At 40.2% G+C, this 12,177-nt stretch overlaps 1 protein-coding gene across 18 annotated transcripts in view; it reads right to left on the bottom strand.

The window, feature by feature from the left end:
• RIMBP2 (RIMS binding protein 2) overlaps nt 1-12,177 on the bottom strand; it is an 813,871-nt gene that overhangs the window by 47,576 nt on the left and 754,118 nt on the right. For all 18 annotated transcript variants that reach the window (XR_012222753.1, XM_073557052.1, XM_073557055.1 and 15 more), the window contains one exon: nt 416-519. Coding sequence is in view for 17 of the 18 variants with exons in the window: in XM_073557052.1 (XP_073413153.1) it covers nt 416-519 (104 nt within the window). In the remaining variant the exon portion in view is untranslated. The remainder of the gene's footprint in view (nt 1-415; nt 520-12,177) is intronic.

The following is a 12,177-nucleotide window of genomic DNA, read 5'->3' as shown; positions in this document are numbered from 1 at the left end:
AGTTTTGTAGGTATTTGCACTTTTCTTGCTTATTTAAATATTTTTATGATAGATGTAAACAATAAACAAGGAATTGTTATAGTTAAAAAACTTTCCTCCTTTTTGTAAAAAATTGCAATGTTTATCTGTCAGTGGGGTGACAAAGGGAGCCCCCTTGCCTTGCCGATTCCACAATCATTGTTGATTAATCTGAGCTCTCTGGTTGTCTGTGCTGGTAACAAATCATAAATGTCAATATGGTTGGCGTGAGCAGCTAGAGGTTTGACATCCTCCACCTGCTCTCTCTTCAGTTGGTCAGTGCAGCTGAAGTCACCGGTGCTAGATAAGAATTACATTCATTAGTGAACCCAGAATGACTGTTCAGTCAGTAGAATTAGACATTGGCTCTAATGAGTGATTAAAATACATGCTTTACCTCAACATCGACATTAGGCGAGCTCTCCCTTGGATCATAGTCATACAAGGCAACCATTCTCCTTGTGGAAACAGAGTGTTGCCTTCCACTTCTCCTGTTTCGTTCTGTGCCAATTAAAAAAAAAAGTCCGTACATTTAATTTACACCACGAGTCTGGAAAATTCTTGAATTTATGATCAAACTAACAAGCTGGACAAAAGACCACAGAGTGAAGTAGAAGCTGAAATGGGCAGTGATGACAGTTCTCTGCTACACACTGGTTCTTTCTTCCGAAAATGCCCTATTTTTAGATGGCCCCTTCAGCATGAGTAAATACAATGGCCTCAACTTATGTATCTACACAGATAAACGCCATTTATGTACCATTTTGTTCTCCAAGCTGCATCATATAAAAAATGCATTAGCAGTGTTAATTCCACTTCGTAACTATCCAGTTAATAGCTATAGGCAATATGCCCTTGAATTTGCTTAACATTATACACTTTTGTGTGAATCGAAGTACAAAATAAAATATGTTTTGTTCTGTTTTTTGATTCTATGCAAATTATTTATTACTAAATTATATTTGTGATCTCTTGGTTCAACAACACAAATCACAGTTCCCGGTTTTTGCTATGAAATCTGTGAGTAGCAGTACATAGAGGCTGAGACTCTGATTCCAGCGTTCTGTCACTTGCTGGTTTGCATGCTGTCATTTTAACATGTTTCTCCATTACAGATCTAGCAGCACTCAGAATGCTAAGCTAGGTATAACCCAGAGCTGCTAATTAGTGTTGTAGGTGAGGTTATACAGAGCAGTTGGGTCACACTTGCGAGTGCAATGAGAGAAACTCGCACGAGTCTCTAGCCTCCATACCCAGCACTGCCGTTGGCACTCGGGACCAGAGTGTGCGGCTGCATGTCTTTCTATGCAGCTGTAGGCTCCAGTGCGAGCCGCCGGTGGCAGTGCCAGGTATTGAGGCGAGAGACTCGCGTGAGTTTCTCGCATTGCACTCGCAAGTGTGACCCTGGCCTTAGAAGCACGAGGCACCTAGTCCTGTAGTTATAATCTCCTGCAGACAAAACACTAATTTTATTGAAACAACCACATACTGCCTAGTAAGTGACACATCACTGGAATCAGGCTATCAGACCCTGCATCATGTTTCTCTCAGATTACATAGCAAAAACCTGCTGACTTATTCCCTTTAAGCTGCACCTTAAGGTGGCCCAGCAGTTTAAAAATTCTAACTGCACAGGGTCAGTTGCTGACATTAAACATTTATTACCTTATACCACTATAGAGCCTGTAAATTTGAAATCTCCCTGCACAAAACAGGGAAGATGTCATTAACCCCCGTAGCTTTTTCTGGTTTGGCGTTTTCGTTTTTCGCTCCCCTCCTTCCCAGAGCCATAAGTTTTTTACTTTTCTGTCAATATGGCCATGTGAGTGCTTGTTTTTTGTGGGACAAGTTGTACTTTTGAACGACATCATTGGTTTTACCTTGTCGTGTACTAGAAAACAGGAAAAAAATCCAAGTGCGGTGAAATTGCAAAAAAAGTGCAATCCTACACTTGCTTTTTGTTTGGCTTTTTTAGTAGGTTCACTAAATGCTAAAACTGACTTGCCATTATGACTCTCCAGGTCATTACAAGTTCATAGACACCAAACATGTCTAGGTTCTTTTTTTATCTACTGTAAGTAGTGAAAAAAAATTCCAAACTTTGTTTTAAAAAAATATAAAATTGCGCCATTTTCCGATACTCGTAGCGTCTCCATTTTTCGTGATCTCAGGTTGGGTGAGGGCTTATTTTTTACATGCCGAGCTCACATTTTTCTTTTCAAATAATTTTATTGGTTTTCAGTCATTAAACAGGGTAAGGGAAGGAAGGAGGAAAGGGAAAAGGAAGTAAAGAACCTTGTACAGGATCGGAAAAAATTTAAAACTAGAGAACCCACAAATAGGCATTAAATAGCATATAGCAAATAACAACAAAAAAGGAAAAGAAAATCGACAATCCTTATTATGGGGTAACATTCTTGGAAGGAGATACGACATCCCGGTACTACAACGGCCATGTTTAGGCCTCAAAATATAATCCCTCTTAATAGGTGTATTTGATATGGAATTTGTTGTTCCAAGTCTTCCATTTTTTTGTATATGTGTGGATGTGATTGTTGTTAATCGCAAATCTGAGTTCTAAATAACTATGTTGGCCTATTTTATCAAGTATGTCCGAAAACTTAGGAACCTCGACTTTCTTCCACCATTGTGCTAACATGGTCTTAGTCACTAAGAGGATGTGGATGATATGTCTTACCGAATCATCAAATTGTTCCATGTCTAATGAAAGAAGTGCTCTTTCAGGCGTAATTGTGACCGAGCTCACATTTTTAATGATACCATATTGGTGCAGATTCGACTTTTGATCACCCGTTATTGCATTTTAATGCAATGTCGAGGTGACCAAAAAAACGTAATTCTGGTGTTTTGACTTTCTTTCTCGCTACGCGATCAGGTTCATCCTTTTTTATTGATAGATCGGGCGATTCTGAACGCGGTGATACCAAAAATGTGTATGTTTGATTTTATTTTATTTTGAATGGGGCGAAAGTTGGGTGATTTGAACTTTTGTATATTTTTCATATTTTTAAAAACATTTTCTTTTTACTTTTGGCATGCTTCAATAGTCTCCATGGGAGACTAGAAGCTGCCAAAACCCGATCGGCTCTGCTACATAGAGGAGATGGTCATATCGCCTCTATGTAGTAGAATTGCTGACTTGCTATGAGTGCCGACCAACGCATGGCGCTCACAGCAATCAGGCACTGACAACCATAGATGTCTCCAGGAGACCTCCAGTTGGCATACCAACACACCGGTGACCCTCGATCACGTGATGCGGGTCACCGGTGTGCGTATCCGGCGCAATTGCGTTTGACAGCAGCATTTAACTGGCTAATAGCCGCTGGTGGATCGCGATTCTACCTGCAGATGTTGCAGGCACATGTCAGCTGTTCAAAACAGCTGACATGTCCTGGGAAAGATGTGGGCTCACTGCCGAAGCCCACATCAAAGGGAGGGAGTCTGACATCGGAATACTATTACGCCCGATGTCGGAAAGGGGTTAATAATATTTCTGCACTAGATACTCTTTCACTTTTAGATCTCCAAGAACAAATACATTACCATCTTCATCAGGATTCCTTCTATGTCCTAGAAACCAGAAATTTGAACATCCAAGATAAGTATGGCTAATTATTTGGGGCTATACAGCAACATGTATTTGCCGCTGTTTTCAATTGACTGTTTTAGAGGGAAATGTGCCCACGTTTCTAACTACTCATTGCACCAGCTAGAATAAGAATGATATAAATAAGAGTAAGGTTTGAACCTGCACTTAATTAGGCTTAATTAACCTAGAATATACTGTATATTGCAATTGTAAAATTGGTATTATAAGCAGTACTGGATTTACTTTTTAAGAACATGCAGACACAGATTGTCTGGTGTCTTAAACTCTATCCATCAAGTAGACACTTATTACGTCACTTATGACTTTAAAATATTTGTTATTATAAAGCAAAGATGGGGAACCTCAGGCGAGAGGGCAATTTACATCTTTTGATGACCTTTTCTCTGGCCCCTGGGCAGATTCCATGGGAATGCAGTGTTTGGGTCGGCAGCTGTGTTTTGTCAGCAGCCGGCCCTTGAATTTCTTCTCGCTCTTTGAGCGCGGGCATGCTACTGAACGGTACAGCATGTACAATTAAAGATTATGTTCTGGCCAGTGCCAGCATCAAAACGTACTTCATGAGTTACAATGACGCGTCATGTCCCACAGAAGGCCAGAGTGTCAGCCTCCATGTCACATGTCACCTCCTGTGATGTATAATCCGCAGTCCCATGTCTCCTCCTGTGATGTATATGTCCCAGCCCCATGTCTCCTGTGATCTATATACCGCAGTCCCATGTCTCCTGTGATGTATATGCCCCAGCTTCATGATTTCTGTGATGTATATACTGCACCTCCCATGTCTCCTATGATGTATACAGTCATGGCCGAAAGTGTTGGCACCCTTGAAATTGTTCAAGAAAGTATTTTTCCCAAAAAATTATTGAAGTTACACATGTTTATTTCCTTTTTGTGTATTAGAACAACACAGAAAAAAAGGCAAATCGGACATAATTTCATATAAAACCCCAAAAATGGTCCGGACAAAATTGTTGGCACTTTTCCAAAATTGTGGATAACAACTTTGTTTCAAGTACGTGATGCTCGTTCAAACTCACCTGTCGCAAGTCTCAGGCATGGGGAATATAAAAGTGGAGAAGTTGCATTGTGTGTGTGTGTGTTTGTACCACATTAAGCACAGAGAACAGAATGAGGAGAAGAGAACTGTCTGAGGACTTGAGAACCAAAATTGTAGAAAAATATCCGCAATGTCAAGGTTACAAGTCCATCTCCAGAGATCTTGATGTTCCTTTGTCCATGGTGCACAACATAATCTAGAACTTTACAAACATGGTACTGTAGTTAATCCTCCTGGAAAAGCAGAGAGAAATTGGTGAAAAGACACAACACAAGATAGTCCAGATGGTGGATAAGCATTCCCCATCAAGTTTCAAAGAAATTCAAGCTGACTTGCAGGCTCAGGGTGCATCAGTGTCAGCAAAAACTATCTGTTGACATTTGAATGAAATGAAACGCTATGGCAGGAGACCCAGTAGGAACCCACTGCTGACAGAGACATAAAAATGCTAGACTGCATTTTGTCAAAATGTATGTGAGTAAGCCAAAATCGTTCTTAGAAAATGTCTTATGGACAGATGAGACAAAGAGAGTTTTTTGGTAAAGCATATCACACTACTGTTTACCGAAAACGGAATTAAACCCACAAAGAAAAGAACACAGTAAATACAGTCAAATATCATGGGGGTTCAAAGATATTTTGGGGTTGTTTTGCTGCCTTTGACACTGGTTACCTTGAGTGTGTGCAAGGCATCATAAAATCTGAAGATTACCAAAGGATTTGGGGTCACAATGTAGTGTCCAGTGTCAGAAAGCTGGGTTTGTGTCATATGTCATGGGTCTTCCAGCAGGACAATAGTAAATCAGAAAAGACATGTCACTCCGAAATATATCGGGAGGTGCACGGAAAAGGGGTACCAATCCCAGTAAAATGCAGAAGAAAAAATCTGACACTCTCTTATAAGGCAAAAAAAAAAAATCACTTTTTTATTTTCAAAATGGGAATCCAGAAAGGTTTATAATAGTGTAACGTTTCGGTCTCAAATAGGACCTTCTTCAGACATCATAAACCTCAAGAGATGCCCCGTGTATTCCCTTGTGTATTTCGTGAGTGAAGCCGCCTGTAATGGCACATAGAAGCTCAGCAGAAGAATATCTGTGACAACGGCACCTGTCAGGAGAGTGGGTGAACCGCTGTGGATAGTGAGGGCGCTTTTTTTTTCTTCTGCATTCCAGCAGGACAATGACCCCAAACATGCTTCAGAAAGCACTCAGAAATTGATGGAAACAAACTGCTAAAGTTCTTAAGTGGCCAGTAATGAGTACGGCTCTAAATACCATTGAACACCTGTGGAGAGATCTTACTTATTGCTATTGGGAGAAGGCGCCCTTCAAATATGAGAGACTTGTAGCAGTTTACAAAAGAAGAGTGGTGTAAAATTCCAGTTGCGCGTTATAAAAAGATGGTTAGAGGAAGCGATTGATTGCAGTTATTTATTCCAAGGTTGTGCAACCAAATATTAAGTTGAGGGTACCAACAATTTTGTCCAGCCCAGTTTTGGGGTTATATCCACTTTTCCTTTTTATCTGTGTTTTTTTGTGTTGTTCCAATAAACACAAAGGCAATAAACATGTGAATGACAAAACATGTGTAAGTGCAATAATTTTCTGTGAAAAATACTTCATTTTCTCCAACAATTTCAAGGGTGCCAACACTTTTGCCCATGACTGTATACTTCATCTCCAGTGTATCGGATGTGATGTATATAGTCCAGCGCCAGTGTATCTTATGTGATGTATATACTCCTACTGGTATCACATGTGTGATGTATACACAGTAGTCTCTGTCTCCTATGTGATGTATGTACAGTGGTCTCGGTGTCTCTTATGTGTTGTATGCACAGCAGCCTCGGTGTTTCAGATTCTATGTGTGTGTCCTATGTGATGTGTATATGGCAGTCTCTATGAGATGTATATGCAGCGGTCTCAGTGTTTCATGTGCTGTATACTGCAGTCTTGGTGTCTGCTATGTAATGTATATACAACAGTCTTGATGTCTCCTATGCAATGTATAGAGTTTTCTCTTTATCTTCTATGTGAAGTTTATACGGTAGTCTCTATCTCCAATGTGATGTATACAGCAGTCTCAGTGTATCCTATATTATGTATATACAGCAGTCTCTGTGTCCCCTATGTGATGTATACTGCAGGTCTTCCACTACTAGAGAGCTATAAATGTAACATGAGCAGTGATGAATTTCCCACTGTGAAGAGACCTGCAGTGTAATTCACATCTGTGTTTGGTACCACTTACTACTGCGAGTTCTTTACAAAACTTATCATTATAAAGAGTCGCTTTTGCTCCAGACCGTCACAAACCTGAAAAAGTAGTTACTAGTAGCAAAATCATTCATACTACCTAACATCACAGCCATATCAAAGAGAAGCAGTTGCAGCTGTCTTATTAGGGATGACATAATTAAATGTTTGATCAAACATAACAAGGTAAGTTTCAAATTGATGATTTTTTACAGCCCTCGAAGGATGGTATAAATATCAAAAAAATATAAATCTAGTATTGCTGTAACAGCACCGACCCAAAGAATAAAGTTTCCTTATCACTTATACTAAACGAGGAATGGTGTAAAAAATAAATAAAGCCAATTATTCACCTACTGCTGATTTGTTCACTCTGCCTCCCAAAGATCGCAGGAAGGCTCAGCGCACATTTACCCTGCACTCTGCGCTGAGCGTTTACCTCGGGGATTCCGTGCAAATCTCTGAAATACATAATTCAGACAGAAACCCTGTTGAAAGATTCCGCATAATGAGGCAGATGGAGGCACTGTGGATGCTGTCTGCCCATGATCTGGGAGTTTCTGTCTTTTTAGGAGTGCATAAAAGTGCCGTTGGCCACAGTTTTGTGTCCTTCAAATAAGGACACTGCTGAATAAAGGCCAGAGAGAGTCCAGAGTAACTCTGCTGCCTCATTATAGTGAAAGGATCCCTCAGGGGTTTCATCTGAATCACGTCACGTTATCCCAAACGTTATGTAAAATATTCCTAACAAAAGCTTCAACTCAATCTACAAAAAAAGCAAGTCCCCACTCAGGTCCATCATCTGTTAACGGAAACATAGATGCTTCCACATTATTGTTAGTACAAAAGCTCTGGAAAAGCGAAATGGCTCCTAACCCCTCAAAATAAATTCAGCAAATTTTGCTGAAAATCCAAATTCCCCCTCCCTTCTGAGCCCCACAGTGAACCTAAACCACATTTAACGTTCACATGTTTGGGGCTCGTGCGAGAGCTGCGTGGGGCAACCAGCGATGTACAGGGGCATGTAATCTGCGGTGTACTGTGTGTAACCCTCTGTATACAGGAGTATATGATCTATTGATCTATATACTGGTGTATATACTGTGTGGTGTAACCAGCTATACACTGTGTGTAACCCTCTGTATACAGGAGAATATGATCTATATACTGCTGTGTATACTGTATATACTGTGAGGTGTAACCAGCTGTATACTGTGTGCAACCCTCTGTATACAGAGTATATGATCTATATACTGCTGTGTAACCAGCTGTATACTGTGTATAACCCTCTGTACATACTCTATATACTACTCTGTATATGGGGGGGAGTCATGTATACCAGGACAGGGACGGGGGACAATGCATACCCAGCTTATACTCGTCAATAAGCTTACCCAGTTTTCCATGGCAAAATTAGGTGCCTTGGCTTATACTCAGGTCGGCTTATACTCGAGTATATACGGTACTTATGACCATGTGATATTTCAGCTTTTCTTTTTTAATAAATTTGCAAAAATTTCTACATTTTTGTTTTTTTTCAGTCAAGATGGGGTGCAGAGTGTACATTAATGAGAGAAAAAATGAACTTTTTTGAATTTACCAAATGGCTGCAATTAAACAAAGAGTGAAAAATTTAAAGAGGTCTGAATACTTTCCGTACCCACTGTACATGGTCTGAGTAAATTTTTGTGATCTGTAAACCTAATAAAAAGTGTTAAAAATTTTGTAGGGTTAAATTTCTCAGCTATACAGTATTACGCGATCTGTGTATATTTTTGAGATCTATAAAGCTCAGCTAAAGTGTTTAAAAATGTTGTAGGGTTACATTTTCTCATTCATACAGTATTATATGTCTGGGTACATTTCTGTGATCTCTAAAATTGAGTAAAAGCGTTTAAAAATTTTGCAGGATTACATTTCTCAGCCACACAGTATTATGTGGTCTGGGGTACATTTTTGTTATTTATAACACTCTAAAAAGTGTTAATTTTTTACTGTATTCAATTAGTCATACATAAAGTGTAACGTGCTTAGTTGGCGACAAAGATGGCAGAAGCATGCGAGACTCCTGAGGGAGCGACCAAAGGGATATCAGAGCCAGAAGAAGCTGGCGCAACAGCAGAGGTGGCAGGAGCCTGTGGTCCTGATCCAGACAATATCCCAGACCCACCAAAGCTTGAACCAGGCCACATCTTTACCGTTGGGGTTAGTGCGGACTGCAGATGGGAGAGCCAAGGTTCAGAAATTAGTGAGTGGACTGTGGGGCCTAGGCTGGTCGGAAGAGACAAGGAGGAGAGCCAGAACCAACTCTGGACAAATGTTATTGGCCCGCTAGCTGTAAGGTATCAAGAGTTGGCATTGCCGGGGGTGGTAGCTACTTATGACCGTCAGCGTAGAAGGGGGTCCATTGTAGAGTTTTTGACCCATCATCACATCTTGTTCAACCATCGGGCAGTAGAGACGGAACACTTGCCTTGAAGGCTGCAAGAGCTGTTGGCTAGAACTAGGGTCATGTTCCTCAAAATGGGGGGCAACATCGCTGGTATGCAGTGGGTGTGATCCCAGAAAGAAAGGAGCATGATGAACCCTTGTTGAGGAATGAACCAGAATGGGAGAGACTCCTTGAGGTGGCTCAAGACAGGGCTACTACCACCCCCAAGAGATCATACTGGCAGTGGAGTTCTCCATCTATTATGCGTGACCAGCCGATGGTGCAAGTGACACAAGGGGCTTTTGCCCATTTCTATATGTTGGGGTTCCGGCACTACCTGAAGTTGGGTCACTTACAGCCAAGACACCTGGGAATCAGGCTCCAGGAAGCAGGTGAAGGCAGTCCCCCCAGCCTCAAGAGGAAGAAGAAGCGGACACCTGTAGAGGATTACTTTATTACCCTACTTATAACTTTTTACTGGCTTTGTACTTCGTGAAAAGTCTTTATGAGAGTAGGAGTTTTCAATGAGGCACGACAGTTGTTGCCTTTCAGGGGTCTATGGATGACCCTCCTTATAATTTTTTACTGGCTTTGTGCTTTCTGCAAATCCTTTATGAGTGTATAAGTACATAAAGCTTGTTTGCTTACATTTGTTATCCATACACTATTCTGTGTTCTGAGGTACAGTTTTGTTATATATAACACTCAAAAATATAAAATATTTGCTGGGTTACATTTCTCAGACAATACAGTATAATGTGCTCATGGTTACATTTCATTGGTATATAACGCTCAAAAAATTGTGAAAATATGTATCCTTATTAGATTGCTAATTTTCCCCCATACAGTATTATGTGTTCTTGGATACATTTTGTTGGTATCTAACCCTCAAAAAAACTTGTTCACAAATTTATTAGTATTTCTCACGCCTAGACTATTCCGTGGTCTGGAGTACATTTCCTTGGTATCTAATCCTCAACAAGCTTGTTAAAAATGTATCCTTAAAAATATTGCTCACCCATGGAGTATAGCATGTTCTTGGGTATATTTTGTTGGTATACAACCCTCAAAAAACTTGTTTAAATAATTAATCAGTATTATATTGCTCATCCTTTCAGTATTACATCTTCTTGGGTACATTTCTGTGTAAAATAACCCTCCAATAAAAATGTTCAAAATTTTACCATTATTATATTGTTCACCCATAGACTATTCCGTGGTTTGGAGTACATTTTGTTGGTATATAACCCTCAAAATATTGTTTAAAAATGTATTGGTTTTATATTGCTCATCCATAGATTTCTACATATTCTTGAGTAGATTTCAGTGGCATATAAGCCTCAAAAAACTTGTTAAAAAATGTATCAGTAATATATTGCTCACTCAGACTATTCCGTAGTCCGGAGTACATTTTGTTGGTACAGTGAGGAAAATAAGTATTCGATACACAGTCGATTTTGCAAGTTTTCCCAAAGAATGAAGAGATCTGCCATTTTTATCGTAGGTACACTTCAACTGTGAGAGAGAGAATCTAAATAAAATCCAGAAAATCACATTGCATTTTTACATAATTCTTTAGCATTTTATTGCATGAATTAAGTAATTGATACAATAGAAAAACACAACTTAATATTTGGTACAGAAACCTTTTTTTGCAATTACAGAGGTCAGACATTTCCTGTAGTTCTTGACCAAGTTTGCACAAACTGCAGAAGTGACTTTTTCCAACTCATCCATAAAGATCTTCTTCAGATCTTTCAGGTTTTGGGGTTGTCACTGTGGAAAATTGAGTTTCACATCCTTCCAAAGATTTTCTATTGGGTTCAGGTCTGAAGACTGGCTAGGTCATTCCAGGACCTTGAAATGATTCTAACAGAGCAACTCCTTAGTTGCCCAGTGTATTTTGGGTCATTGTCATGCTGGAAGACCCAGCCACAACCCATCTTCAATGCTCTTACTGAGGGAAGGAGATTGTTGGCCAAAATCTTGTGATACATGACCCTATCCATACTCACATCAATACAGTGTAGTATTGTCCCCTTTGCAGAAAAGCACTCCCAAAGTATTATGTTCCCCCACTATGTTTCACGGTTGGGACGGTGATATTGGGGTTGTACTCAGCCTTCTTCCACCAATCACGGCAAGTGGAGTTGATACTAAAAAGTTCTATTTTGGTCTTATCCGACCAGATGACCTTCTCCCATGCCTCCTCTGGATCATCTAGATGGTCATTGGTGAACTTCAAACGGGCCTGAACATGTTCAGCCGTGAGCAGGGAGACCTTGAATGCCATGCAAGATTTTAATCCATGACGGCGTAGTGTGTTACTAATGGTAATGTTTGAGACTGTGGTCCTAGCTCTCTTCAGGTCATTGATCAGGCCCTCCCATGTAGTTCTGGACTGAATTCTAACCTTTCTCAGAATCATCTTTACCCCTCGAGGCAATATCTTGCATGTAGCCCCAGACCAAGGAAGATTGACAATCATCTTGTGTTTCTTCCAGGTCCTAATAATGGCACCAACGGTTGCCTTCTCACCGATCTGATTGCCTATTGCCCTGCAACCCATCTCAGCCTTGTGCAGGTCTACAATTTTGACTCTGGTGTCTTTAGACAGCTCATTGGTCTTGGCCATGGTGGAATGGTTGGAATGTGATAGATTGAGTGAGTGGACAAGTGTCTATCTGATTTTCTGATTACAGACCTCCATTCTTTGTGAGTGGGAAAACTTGCAAAACCAACAGTGTATCAAATATTTATTTTCCACACTGTATATAAC

Source organism: Dendrobates tinctorius, unplaced genomic scaffold, assembly GCF_039654945.1.
Source record: "Dendrobates tinctorius isolate UK_male_01 unplaced genomic scaffold, ASM3965494v1 ptg000243l, whole genome shotgun sequence".
Lineage (NCBI taxonomy): Eukaryota > Metazoa > Chordata > Amphibia > Anura > Dendrobatidae > Dendrobates > Dendrobates tinctorius.
The sequence above is the reverse complement of the archived record's forward strand: the minus strand, read 5'-3'. Positions and strand labels throughout refer to the sequence as shown.